This window comes from Perna viridis, chromosome 5 (genome assembly GCF_037379345.1).
Source record: "Perna viridis isolate PV_CMFRI_1.1 ecotype Kerala chromosome 5, ASM3737934v1, whole genome shotgun sequence".
In the NCBI taxonomy this organism is placed as follows: Eukaryota; Metazoa; Mollusca; class Bivalvia; order Mytilida; family Mytilidae; genus Perna; species Perna viridis.
The window spans coordinates 6652601-6667488 of NC_142449.1; the positions used below are offsets into that span (position 1 = coordinate 6652601).

The window sequence follows — 14888 nt, forward strand, 5'->3', positions numbered from 1 at the left end:
GTCAAAAAGTAGACAGGCACCCTATATATACCAATTACTGTCAAAATAAGATAGGTATCACCTAAACTGTCAAAAACCTGTTGGGTGCTCTCTTTATACCAATTACCATCAGTAACTAGGCAGGTACATATCCTCTAAATAAGTGATTTCTACAAACAATAAAGAAATAACACCCAAAGTACTGCCTCACTGATTCAGTAATTCATTTTAATGGCAGGTGAACTGTACCCATTCACATCTGTGTTAAGAGCAAAATTATATCCTTCAGATTTACCGTTACCTAGATGTATATATTTTAAAGTATATGATTGTAATATTATTGCTGTTTATCTAACTATTAACCTATGTTATAACTCACTTAAATTTGTTATCGTATTTAGACTCTTCACTTTTCCTAATTAATATTTTATTGATAATATTAAAGTTCTGTGCATTACTAGTATATGGGACTATAATGAAAGAATATTATCCCTATTTTATTTATTTAAACTTTTGGTATAGGAGAGGAAAAAACATGCTATTGATGAAATGAATGCCATGGAAGATGAAATGAGACGTGCTGAAGATTTAATCAAAGCAAGAAAAGATCAACAAGAAAAACAAGCGTCATTATCAGTCAGGAGGTACATCAAGGTCTAATTAATGCCTCTTTATTGAACAAGGAAGTAATGGTATAATGTTGCAGGATCAAGTTACTAACACCCTTTGCAAGCCAATTAAGAATCTCACATGGATGTCTTTTGAACAAGTTCCTTTTGTAACTTTTACATATTGTTGGGTAGGTCCAATATGGCCAAATGTGGAAGATGACTGCTGTTTTTTTTTTTTTTTTGTTTTTTTTTTGTATACTAGCAGTTTGTGTTGGTTTTATACAACAAATATTTTTCAAGGCCAGGTTGATGAACTTTTTAATTTTTGCTTAGGCTATTTCAATTCTTTGGTTATGGTCTTCAGTAAGAGGTTGACATTCCGCATATGATAGATCATACTTACTACATGGAGAGTTATTTTCTGTTAACTTTCTCGTAAAATTTTACAGAAGTTTGTATGTTCTATGGTATAATAATTTTCTAAAAAAGAATTTTTGACATTAAATTACAACATTGTTGGGACACTTGGATTCTGTTCAAATTTTTATCTTTTGTCAAATATCGAATCACAATCAAAATTCAAAGGTGTATCAATTTTGAATGGTGTGGACATGCTGTTCAGGCTTCATACTTACACATGTAGTATCAAAAATATGTAACAAGAGTTTCAAGAGAAGCACATAATATTAGCACCAAGACTGATGTTTCTAGAGAAGCACATGACATTAGTGCCCAAATCAGTGTATCTAAAGAAGCACATGACATTTGTACCAAGGTCAGTGATTCCAGATAACCACATGACATTACCATACTGGCGTACCTGATAAATGTACCAAGGTCAATGATTCCAGATAACCACATGACATTACCCTACTGGCGTACCTGATAAATGTACCAAGGTCAGTAATTCCAGATAACCACATGACATTACCCCACTGGCTTACCTGATAAATGCTTCAGGGTGGAGTTGTACAACTTTTTTTTTTTTCAATTGGTTTTTGTAACTGTTTCACAAATTGAATATTACTTTTGTAAACTCTATTGGGATAGGCAGTGCTGTGATACTGGTCCACTTCAACAATCAGCAGATTGAGGAAATATATATTTAATATAGATAGCAGTGATTTATCAAATATTCCTTTATTCCTTGTGTAAAAATTTTTGATAATTCACTCAGTGAAATAAATTGGGTAATTGTATTCATGTACTTTCTCCCACGAAAAGGTCATACTTGTAACATGAATTTCAATTTGCTGATCTCAAAATTTACAATTTATGTTGAGAATAGCAATAGGTGACGGAGAAAATCTACATAATAAATAGAATAATCAATTGTTATTGTGGATAAACAAAATATAATCACAAGTTACTGGGTAAATCTAAGTGTCCTTCAGCACTCATAATCATATTTTGGCATACCTGTTAAAGTTTTCAATGCTCAAAGATCTCCCTCTTTTCCGCTTTTCTAAGAGGGAGATTTAACATGACAACCTTCTTCATAGAAAAAAAGATAATTTTGCTAGAAATCCAAGTACATATACAAAGATAAGACTAAGGTATAAAACCTATGATAATCTTGTTTATCTATTAAGGATTTGAGTAATTAATGTAGTACAACTAAATGATTTATAATTTGTTGATTGTTTCTCAGTACATAAACATTGTATTCATATCAATTTAATAAGCCATTCAGAACATGATTTGTTTAGTATATCTGCTAAGAGTGAGATTTGGGGGGATTTGTGATAAAAGGACAATTGTAACTCCTAACTGTGGGATTTTCTCTGAATGGGAGATAAACCAAAAAAAAGGGGGGGTTATCAGATTTGTTTTGGTTATTCACTCCTCCCAATTAATTAACCTACATCGTATTTATAGTCTTTTATCTGTACATTAAACTATGACCTTATGAGTTGATCTGAGATCTTGTAACCCATTGGTTTTATTTTTCAAGGTTCTAAGAAGCTTATGACTTCTATTGGACAGTTTTTAAGTTGTTAGGAGCTAATGACTTCTATTGGGACAGTTTTTGACTTGTAAGGAGCTTATGACTTCTATTGGGACAGTTTTTGAGTTGTAAGGAACTAATGACTTCTATTGGGAGAGTTTTTGAGTTCAAAGGAGCTAATGACTTCTTTTGGACAGTTTTTGAGTTGGTAAGGTATTACTTTCAATTAAATTATGATATTTTTTCATTGTGAATTGTCTTTGTAACTATCCTGTAAAATGCAGTAGTTTAAACATTAAGGTCATGGTCTATTTGTTGTACATCTTTGTTTGATAGGTTTTATTTACTGAACATTTTCAGCAAGAAAAACAAACTGAAACTTTATGCAAAAGCATCATAGCAATTTGATGGCTGATGGTTTATCTTCCCAAAGTGGATTGCATTAAAAACTGGACAGAACTTCTCATTAAATGTACCAGCATCTATATTTTCTATATTAAAAGACAAATTTTAATTTTTTAAAACAATTGTTTTCAAATAGGTTATTAAATTTTTTTTTTATTATAAACTAAATAATTTTTCTGGTATTTTTTGGGAAGTAATGACTTATTACTTTAATCGGGAAATCATTTATTTCATAAATTGTTAATGCCAAAAATCTATTGATTATTAAGTACATAATTTCTTACAGGAAAACAAAAACATGCTTTGTATAGTTTTGTTTGATTATTTAAGTCTTTTTAGCTTACCTGGCAGTATGCCAAGTGTGCTTTTGCCATCACTTGGTGTCCATCGTCCTCATTAACAATTTCTTCAAACATCTCCTCTGAAACTACTGAATGGATTTGGATGAAACTTCAGATGATTGTTCCTTAGAGTATCTTTCATAAAAAATGACCATTTGGATTTTTAATCGGTTAAAAAACATGCTGCCATTACTAAAAATAGAACATAGGGGTCAGACAGTAGTTTTTTGCATGTATCTCCAAAAATGTTAGGTTAAGCCAATATTTTTCTATTGCTGAAATGTTCCTTATTATAAGGCCTACAAAAGTCTCTTGGGATCAAAGTTGTCAGATGACTCCATGTAAGAGTTATTGCCGTTGAAAGGCAAAAAATGGCATTTTATTCAAGTTTTCAGCCATTATCTTGAAAACTATGATCGACAGAAATTCAGTTGCTGAAATGATTCTTGTTATAAGGCTTACAAAAAATCTCTAGGAATCAAAGTTGTCAGACGACTCCATGTAAGAGTTATGGCTCTTTAAAGGCAAAAAATTATGTTTTTAGCAGTTTTCAGTCAATATCTTGAAAACTATTATAGAATGAAACTTTCAATGGATGAAATGATCCTTATGATAAGTCCTACCAAAGTCTTCATGGAGTCAACATTGTTGGACAACTCCTTGTTAGTTATTGCCCTTGAAAAGCAAAAATTTAACAAGGTGAGCGATTCTGGCTCCTGGGAGCCTCTTGTTTACATTATTCAAGAGTTTTAATCAAACAAATAATTACTGTTTATCTATAGTGTTTATAGTAAAATCTATTTTACCAAGAACAAGAATTCAAATACCGATTTTGATTTTTTTTTCATTTTTACAGGAAAGCAATAGCAACCCCAGGTAGAGTGGAGCCAGGCACCCCTACACCCAGAAGGGGCAAGTTTGGAATATGAGTCAACAATGTACAGGACAAATTCAATAGGCCATGTACATAGACAAATATGGATTTACAAAAAATGTACCATTCCAAGTCAAAAGTTCTTTCTGTTCTGTCAATATCTGAAATGTGTCATTGATGATAAAGGTTGACCAAGAAATAAAACAATACCATATCATCCTACCATGTTTTCTTTGCCTATATTTTTTAAGTTAATGCCCCACTTTTAGTGTCAGAGGCATAAATGTTTACTTCTGTCTACATTTTATACATAAGAATTTAGATTTGTAGGTCCTATAATTTTCTTCAGCTGAAACTTGAGGACACTTTTTATAAAACAGTAAACAATCTGTTGTCATATAATGGTATCATGCTCTTGTTGTCATCTTTATTGTCTGGCGTCCGTATACAATGGTTCCCAGATGTTTTTGCATAGTGTCTTGACATAAACTTGACAAAAAGTAAAAAAATCTCTTTGTACCACAAGGTGCCATACCACAACAGGAAGACAGGCATTGATTTTGGGAAAATTGGCCAGAAACATGTAATCCATGGGCTGTTATAGGGTCCACCGTGCACCCCTTCATTACCTTTTTATGATTTTCATACTATTAGTCCAGTACAAATTAATTGATCTCATACCATCAAAGGAATGCAATTTGGTGTGTTGAACCAATTAGGAATGAGGGACCAAAAGAGACAGAAACTAGCATTTTCCTGATATATAGATAACTTACAGGTAAATAAATGTGAATGATTTTTTTTTGCAATTGTACCACAAAATGCCATACTCCCCAAGAAAGGCTGGGATTAAATTTTGGGATTGTGACTGGAACCATGCAGGAATAAGAACCCAAAAGAAAGGGGTTATTTGATTAAGGTTACATTCTTATCCTGTGTCAAAATTTTAATCACAATGAAAATTTAAAGCTGTATCAAACTCGAATGGTGTGTCCATACTTGCTCAACTGTTGATGGTTCCACCTCTGCAGTCATATCCAGCTACACCCTGCCAAACATTTTAATGAGAATAAATTGTGAATGCTGTTTTAGCACAACCAGTTGTACAATGCAAGGTTTGTTAATGTTGGCCAATTCACTTCCTGTTAATCAGTCATGCATGAGCTTTAGTGTACAGAGAAAAACCTAAACCAGAATAAACTGAAAACCAGTCTAAAACAAGCTGACATATTTTAGCTCACATGGCCATCACTTGACGACCGTCGTTGTTATTAACAATTCGACAAAAATCTTCTCTGAAACTACTGAATGAATTTGTATGAAACTTAAAGGAGACAGGACACAAATTTTTTACCAATTTTTAGTTTATTTGATTTATTACGCCTAATATATCATAAGCACATCCCTTTTAGTCACTTCCGTCGTTTAATTGAAGCTAAATTCAAAATCGACGATGACCCAAACCACACGAATTTTAATTAGCCATGTGGTCACGTGACCGTGCTACGTCATTGGTTCTCAATCATCTTCCAAATATACAGAGGAAGATGTTTACAAAATGCTGGAATTTTTAATTGACAACATATTTGTCCATTGTGGTGGACGTGTTTTTCAACAAACGGTCGGCATTCCAATGGGAACAAATTGTGCTCCTTTCCTTTTACCTATTCCTTCACTCTTATGAGGCTGACTTTATAGCTGATCTGATCAGAAAGAAAGAATATCGTTTGGCTAGATCCTTCAATCTCAGTTTCCGCTATATAGATGACGTATTATCTTTAAACAATCCTAATTTCGGGGATTTGATACATCGCATCTATTCAAAAGAACTTGAGATAAAGGATACTACAGACAGTCAGCCTCATATCTTGACCTACACTTAGAAATCGATGGTAAAGGAAAACTATTGACCAAACTTTACGACAAACGTGATGATTTTTCATTCAGAATTGTCAACTTTCCATTCATCTCTGGCAACATCCCTTCAGCTCCTGCGTATGGAGTGTTCATATCACAACTCATACGTTATGCCAGAGCTTGCCGAAACTACGCAGACTTTTTGTATCGCGTTAGAACTCTAACAAATAGGCTTCTGGAGCAGGGTTATGTTGCTACAAGATTGAAGTCATCACTACAGAAGTTTTATGGTCGTTATCATGAACTCGTGGATCGTTATGATGTATCCATCAGCACCATGAAAACTGATTTATTCAACTGGTCATGGTTTTCCTTCCCTCATTTGTCTACCCCGGACTTGACTTTTTATGAGCAACTCGGCGGGTGTTTCTAGAAAAGCAGATGACGCTTACCCTACCGGTGCACCTGGTCCATGCTCCCAGTTTTTAGTGGAGTCCGAGTTGCTCATTTACTTTTGTTACTTTGTATGTATGATTTTAGTTACTTTATGTTCTTTGTTGTGTATGTCTGTTTTCCATTTCTGGTCTTTGTCCCTGGATTACATTCTTTTGATTACCGCTATAACCTTGGTTCCCTTGATTACTCTTTAACTTCATTGAATGTTCTTTTTCAGCAAATGTATACTGGGCTAATGCCCCATCAGACCTCGTGGAATAACGGGGCATCGGGAGACCCCTGCTCAATTTTTTTCCAGAGGTTCTAAAAACACTTTGAAGGCATTTCCAACATTTTACAGTGCCTTTTGTATTCTTTTGAACATTCATCAATATATGCTCTTATTCAGCAATTTTTTGTCAAACATAGTAATAAAGCATGATACCTTCACTTGCATAGTTATTAGGATATGGTTTGTCAGGTGAGCGATTCAGGCTCTTCGAGAGCCTCTTGTTTTTTTTCTATTCCAGTCTGTCCTGGATTTTTTCCTTATGATAAATACAAACAGACATGACAATCAAAGTTTACAAAAATATATCCTGATTTTTTTCAACAAATGCATCCCGAATGGTCATCCTGGATTTTTTTACCATATGCTAGCATCCTGCCTTTTCTTCACATTTAGTCAATAATGATAATGCCAAGAAAAATAGGGTAAGTAGGTATGTAAAATCATTTGATTTTTTTCAATTAATATTATAAGACACTTATGGGAGGATTTTTTAACTTTAATAGTTTGGCATTTCATAATAAATACCAGTGTGCTAGGATCTTTACCATAGAATATACATTTAATCCTGATTAGGCATTAAAAATAGGATGGGTAGGATAAACTTTAACAGACATATTTTTCTTGGCCGAAGTTATATGGTGTGTATGCCTTTCATCCTGGTACCTGTATCATTCACTTTGTTTTTGTAAACCATTTGACTGGCCTGGGGCGAAGGGAACATTTTATAGTGAGAGGGGGATGACATTTCTTTTTTAGCTTACGCCATCACTTTGCGGCCGTTGTCGTTAACAATTTTACAACTCTTCTCCCGTGACACTACTTAACCAAGCCAAACGTGTATCTCCAAAAGCATTTAGTTTAGTCAATTTTTGACGGAGTTAAATGTTCAGCACGATGAGATCTAACTTTGATCAAATTTTCATGTCAAGTCATGTTGGATTTATTGCCCTTTATCAACGTTTTAATTTATTTACATTTGTAATGCTACTTCTTTCAAAAATCTTCTCTGACACTAGCAGACCAATTAGAACCAAACTTGGTATGAATGTTTCTTAGGGTGTTCTGCATAAAAATAGTGTGGGAATTTTTTGCATAAATCTCCAAAACTGTTAGTTTTAGTCGAATTCTGACTAGAGTAATATGTTCAGCATGATGAGTTTACATGCATCTGTTGTGAAATTTTCATGTAATTATGTTCAACCAGGTTGCGGTTATTGCCCTTCTTGGACATTTTTTGCAATTTTTAATGTTATTCTTTTTTAAAGAAATTCTCCTCAGAAACGACAGGACAGAATTTAAGGAAAATTGGTATGATTGTTCCTAGGTATAAGCGTTAGGAATTTTTAACCATGAAAAAAACATGGCCGCTTTTACAAAAATAGAATGTTAGTTATCAAGAAGGTGAGCTATTTAGGCTCTTTAGAGCCTCTAGTTTTCAAACGTTCCAAATTTAAGTATTTTTTGTTTCAGTCATCGACAGAAAACAAACATGATTCAATATTCCTTATTACTTAACAATATAGATTTTTTTTTGGTAAAATTAACTTGAGGGCTAAGGATTTATTTTGAAAAAAATCCAAATTATAGTAAATTAATAATAATTCATTTTAACTCAGCCATGGGAAAAAATGATTCAATACTCAACAAGGTAGATTTGAACAAAAAAACTTTGGCTGCTGCTGAAAAAAAATCATGCTTAAATTAAAGAAAATCTATTAACAAACAATCCCAGTTCCCTTATTAAAAAAGGTCCATGCCCTGTGATATATTTTACATAATTACATATTATTATATATACACAGTTTTTCCAAACATATCAAAACGTACAATTGCCAAGGTAACAAAACTGCTCAGCAGTAACTACATGACATCTGGGATGACTCCCAAGATGCTGTCACTCTAGATCATTCCCAACGTCTGTTTAATCAGTTTTGTCTTCTATTCCAATACTGCATTATATTCCTATAAACTACATTTACATCCATTAAAATAATAAGTGCTGCAAAAGTTAGTAATATGACAATTCCAAGTGACCCCACTGCTTTGGCCGATGGCCTGCCGTCGGGGACGCTAATCAGCTTCCGTTTCGCAATAGAAGTCTCCTTTGGATCTATTTTTAACTCAGCAACTATTTCCTGAATTTTTCTCTGGAGTTCTTCGAAGGTCAAGGTCTGAAAACCTCCACTATTACACGGACAAAAACAACTATCGTTCGTTGAAGACACGATGTTTGGAATAATGGATGTTGTTATTGGTTCGTCGCTAGTAGTTATTCCAGATTTAGTTGTGGTAGTGTCCTCTATTGTCGACAATACCAATCCATTTGTTGTTTTTTCAGTGGCTGCCATTGTTGTCGGCCCAGTTGTCATTTCTGTTGTCTGCTCAGTTGTTTCCGTCAACAGCGTAGTTGTCTGTTGAATATAGTTGCCCAAACATGCTGGTCTCGGATTGCTGGATGAATGATTTAAATTCCGACAGGACCAGTCTTGTGGCGGATTCGGGCAATATTCTGAAGGCACATCAGCTACAATGAAAAAAAAACTTAGAAATGAGCTGATCTGGTGACTCTTAGAAAACCAGATTTGAAATTGCCAATGAAAATACAGAATAGGATTTCAAAGTGCTGTCTGAACTAAAACTTCACAATTTTAATGGCCATGCTGAACTGATTGTACCTAATGAAAAGCTACGAAAACAAATACGTTGAAAAACGGTTAGAAAAATGAAAATAGCAACTAATAGAGAAAAGACTTGAACGTATACATATGAATAGTAACTGCCGCGAAATTGTATTTGGTTTTGGTACGTCTCGTGGAAATGATATTGTTTGTGAAAAAAAAAAAAAAAAAAAACAGCACTCCGCTTTAAAACAGAAGTTGTTTCCTGTGAATGAATGTCTGTTGGTGTATTTTCAAAACTTGAAACAGTAGCGGATGCAGGGCGTTGGCACCTTCCTATTTATTGGAAAATTTTCATTTTCATGCGTAAAATTGATTAAAAATGGCGAATAATGTCCTAGCACCCCCTTCAGAAGTACCCTGGCTAGCACCCTCATTTCCAAAGTGTCTGGATCTGTCCGGAACTTGCAACAGTTCTTCAGTATAGTTCTGGATTAAAGACTTGGATGGACCCACCATGCACCCCATCACTCTTCAACTTCTAATCCAATTAGTCGCCATATTATTCGTTTTCCTCCTAACGAAAATTGTATTGTGAATTTTTAATTTTCCGGATATGTCAACTGTATGTTCCCAATCTTTTTTCTGACCCCACTAGATTTGCAACGTATGATGAGTTGTCGCCGGTGACCCCGTTACCGCGCCATATAATTGCATTGTATACTGAATCAAGGATGCGAGACTGTCATTTTAAAAGAACGCAACTTAAAAAAGGTAGCAATGGCTCTACATACATGAACTTCAGCTCAGTATATGATGCAAACATTACATGTACGTATTCAGTCTACAGACCTGATTAAAATTCGATTATCAGCTACAATTATTTAATTTACTCTTTAAAAAGTGACACCTCCCGGATAGCGTGAATTTAGTGTCTGATTGGTTCACTATAAGTAAAATTATACCACAGATACGAAAAAAAAATACAACTACGACGACTACGACATCATTATTTTATTTATTTATTTTTATTCTTTTTGCGGTCGTAAAAAATCGATTTTATTTTCAATGATAGACAAATGAACAGTTTTTATTATATAGATACCAGTGTTTTATCGAATGTTCCCATTGTAATGAATTTCGATGATTCACAATGTGAAATAAATTCGGCAATTTCAATCTCGGACTTTCTCCCGCCATACGACACAACTTTGATATCAATCCGCCAAATTTTAAATTCATCTTGAAAATATCGATAAATTATGAAAATTTATATAACAAATGGGCATCGCTCTTTTGCGCCAATAGGATAAAAAAAAATCGTAGTTAAATTGCGCCAAAAAGAAATTCCGTGTAGTCCTTTTCCGATTTCCAATTAATTTTCATATTACGAATATTGAAATAACGAGAATTTTCCTTACAAATGTTTAACTATTTGAAAATGATTTTTTACACTAAAAAATATGTTTTCTGATATTAGAATATGAAATTAGAATATTAAAATATAATTGTTATGGATTTTTTTTTTCGTTTTGGCTGGCTATCCTGTATCAAGTTAGCATACTTGTAATAACGAGATACTTTTTCGTTATATCGAGTTAGCTAAGTCATTATAACGAGAATAAAGAAAGCACCTGGCACTAATGGGCTTCCGTAAAATGTTAGCATGAATTCAGACACAAACCATTTTCTTCCCAAGGTGTGGAAGCTATGATTGTGTTGAGTTAGACCATGTTTTTTTCTCCCGCAAGAGCATTTTTTCACCAACAGCTGGGATCAAACATATTTGAAAATCTACATGGTTAAGGGATGGGGAATATTTGAATCAACTTAAATGATTTTCCCCATGCATGAATAAAAAAATGTTGACCGTAATTAGGAATAATGATATCTATTAAACGCCCCTTCGCTGACAAAATGGTTGGTGCTTGTCTACAAACATGACAAATACTCGAAGAAAGATGCATGTGATAAAATCAACCTGTTTATACAAACTATAACTGAAAATAGTCGCCCTAGATCTTGATATTTGCATTTTCTCAATTTCCTCGATTAAAACAAGAAAAAATATTTTAAATTTAGGCCAGAATATTTTTCACTTTAGATGGTGGTCAAATTGTTTTGTTTTTTGTTAATCACGGCACAAGTTTCTAAAAATTCCAACATTCCCCTCCCCCTATAAATCGAATGACTAATGCTTCAGTATTAAGCGAAAATTCCTCTGAATTCTTCATCTTATAAATGATCGAGGCCTGATTTACTCACAAACGGAATCAGACAAAATATTACGAGAAATAGCGTTAATACTATAGAAATGGGGAAAAAATCTCACCGTAAACTTCCAATTCACAAAAACTTATGTAAAGTCCAGTAGAACTGTCTGTTGAGATTTGAACGTATCGCCCAGCTTTAGGTGAGTTACAGTTTACTTCTACTGGTCTACTGGAGTCTATAGTAGACAACGTCTTGCAAATGGTAGAAACATTAGGACTGGTCATATCAAACACCATCTCAGAGCTAAGCGTTGTACCAACAGATACAATTATACTTTGAAGGTCGACTGTAGAAAATATGTATATACTTGAAGTACATTGATACACAATAAGTTGAGTGGCCAAATACCGTTCATGTCACTTGCTCGATATTCTTTCGAGTGAGTAATACATTATTCCTTCATTTTTACGTACAAAAGCGAACATTGGCCATATCTTCGTAAGTTTTCTACGTTTTACGAGTTAACATATTAACGTATTGCTGACTTGCAACTCAACAAGCCGGATTATAAATTGTGTCTTTAGCCATAATACACCTTCTGAAACGTGTAACGTTCTCAATCCCACGCACACGTAGCACGATCCCACGAAACACGTACACGAAGCACACGATACACGAAACACGTTGCACGAAGCACGATAAATGAATGATCGTGTCCGCCGGAAGTATTCTTCTCAGTAATTGGTATATTTCGAAGTCTAATTTGCAAAGCGAAACTAATAATAATTCATGATATCCAGTGCACATGTTCGTCGTATTTTGTTTATTGCTAACATCTTACATGTAATTTTACATTAATGTGAATTATGCTTTAACAAACACATCCGATATACAAAATTTCTAAATGTCTATAAATGTTTGATATAAAATCACGTTAATTTTCGTTATAGATCGTATATTGCGAAAACATTGTCATTGGTCTGGAAGTATGAAAATGTTGAAAGTATTTTTTTAATTGAAGAAAAATTCTAAAAAAAATTAGTTGATAAAGTGTTTTTACCAAACAATCATGTTGCTTTGAATATGAAATAAATAGAACTATTTTTTTTGTGTAAAAAATGTCCATATTTGTTGTATATGGATTATTGGGAACACATTTTCTTTGTTCCAGGAGAACAAAAATACCAAAATTTCATAAAGTATTGGTAAAAAGTACTCTTTTTTGAAATAATTTAGCTATTTTAACTAATGCGATACCATCTTATTTGTCTAAAAAAGAAAATGTTGCATTGTTGATATGAAAAATACTATTTTATTATACATGATAAATTGAGAAAACATTTTCATTAGTCTCTGAGGATCAAAATATTGATATTTCATAAAATTAGGGTAAGATGTACTAAATTTTTAGATAAAAGAGTGTTTTTGACTGATTGAATGCCATCTAGTTGCTCTGAATATGAAAAGAAAGTAAATTTCATATGAAAAATGTCCATATTCGTTGTATATGGATCATTGGGAATACATTTTCCTTGTTCCAGGAGAATAAAAATTTCATAAAGTATTGATAAAAAGTACTCCTTTTTTTTTTTTTTTTTTTTACATAATTGAGATATTTTACCTAATGTGATACCATCTTATTGGTCTAAAAAAAAGAAAATATTGCATTGTTGATATGAAAAGTGTCCATTTTTATCATACTTGGTACATTGCAAAAATATTTTGACTGGTTTTGGAATAAGAAAATATTAAAATTTCATTAAATTGGGGTAAAATATACTCAGTTTTTAGAAAAAAAGTGTACTTTTGACTTATGCGATACCTTTTAATTGCTCTGAATATGAAAAGAAAGTAATTTTTATGTAAAAAATGTCAGTAATTGGTGTATATGTATCATTTTGAACACATTTTCCTTGTTCCAGGAAAATAAAAGTACCAAAATTTCATAAGGTATTGGTAAAAAGCACTCTATTTTGAAATAATTTAGCTATTTTTACTAATGTGATACCATCTTATTGGTCTAAAAAAGAAAATACTGCATTGTTGTTATTAATAATGTCCATTTTTATTATACATGGTACATTGCAAACACATTTTGACTGGTTTTTATGTGAGAAATGTCCATATTTGTTGTATATGGATCATTGTGAACACATTTTCGTTATTCCAGGAGAATAAAAGTACCAAAATTTCATAAAGTATTGGTAAATAGCACTCTGTTTTGAAATAATTTAAATATTTTAACTAATGGAATACCATTTTATTGGTCTAAAAAAGAAAATACTGCATTGTTGTTATGAAAAATGTCCATTTTTATTATACATGGTACATTGCGAACACATTTTGACTGGTTTCAAAGTATTGAAATTTTGAAATTTCAATAAATTGGGGTAAAATATACTCAATTTTAAGATGAAAGAGTATCTTTTGCTTATGCGATATCATCTTATTGCTCTCAATATGAAAAGGAAGTAATTTTTATGTGAAAAATGTCCATATTTGTTGTATATGGGTCATTGTGAATACATTTTCCTTGTTCCAGGACAATAATACCAAAATTTCAGAAAGTATTGGTAAAAATCACTTTTTTGAAATAATGTAGCTATTTTAGCTAATGGATACCATTTCATTCTAAAAAAGAAAATGTTGCATTCTTGATATGAGAAGTGTCCATTTTATTATACATGGTACACTCTGCACGATACACGATCCCACGAAACACGCACACGGAGCACACGATACATGCACACGAAGCACGCTAAAGTGGGAATGTTGTACGTCTCAGGAGGTGTATCACATTTGTACAAAGTAAACTTTACACGAAATGATTTTTTAACTCTCTCCATTCTTCCAAAATGGCTCAGTAGTCTGACAATTTTGGTATCATTTAGCTTCAATCTAATTAAAATTGGATATCCGCATTTGCTCTGTTTTTTCATCTGGATATCAGTAATTATCCAAATGAAAATAAGGAGTAAGTTGGGATATCTAGTTTAAATAAGTCTGATTTAACTAATTTTTTTTCTTATATGATATGTTTTGTCCCCTTATTCATTTATTATGCCAAGTGTATTGAGAGACTTATTTTATCTGACTTTTCCACATCACTTTATAAGCAAAAGTGCCAAGGAGATTTCAATCATTTTTTGGGTTTTTTTTTTTAATTCGTTGCTAGATCAAAGCGGGAGATTTGTTGAATTTTTGTTTTTGTGACATGTTTTGACAAAAATTGAAATACTTTAATACAATCTTAAGCTGAAAATTCAAATAAGACTGGAGAAATTGCGAATGTGGCTGAATATCCCGCTTTGAAA

At 32.8% G+C, this 14888-nt stretch overlaps 2 protein-coding genes across 2 annotated transcripts in view; one reads left to right on the top strand and one right to left on the bottom strand.

The window, feature by feature from the left end:
- LOC148615760 (pre-mRNA-splicing factor ATP-dependent RNA helicase PRP16-like) overlaps window positions 1–4377 on the top strand; it is a 69203-nt gene extending 64826 nt beyond the window's left edge. Inside the window, exons 25-26 of the mRNA XM_088582321.1 lie at window positions 502–623; window positions 4141–4377. Of these exons, the coding sequence (XP_088438447.1) occupies window positions 502–623; window positions 4141–4213 (195 nt within the window). The 3' untranslated portion in view covers window positions 4214–4377. The remainder of the gene's footprint in view (window positions 1–501; window positions 624–4140) is intronic.
- Window positions 4378–8403: 4026 nt separating this feature from the next.
- LOC148615763 (uncharacterized) overlaps window positions 8404–14888 on the bottom strand; it is a 35205-nt gene continuing 28720 nt past the window's right edge. The window contains exons 4-5 of the mRNA XM_088581562.1: window positions 11693–11920; window positions 8404–9266 (exon numbers count right to left, since the gene is read on the bottom strand). Of these exons, the coding sequence (XP_088437688.1) occupies window positions 8668–9266; window positions 11693–11920 (827 nt within the window). The 3' untranslated portion in view covers window positions 8404–8667. The remainder of the gene's footprint in view (window positions 9267–11692; window positions 11921–14888) is intronic.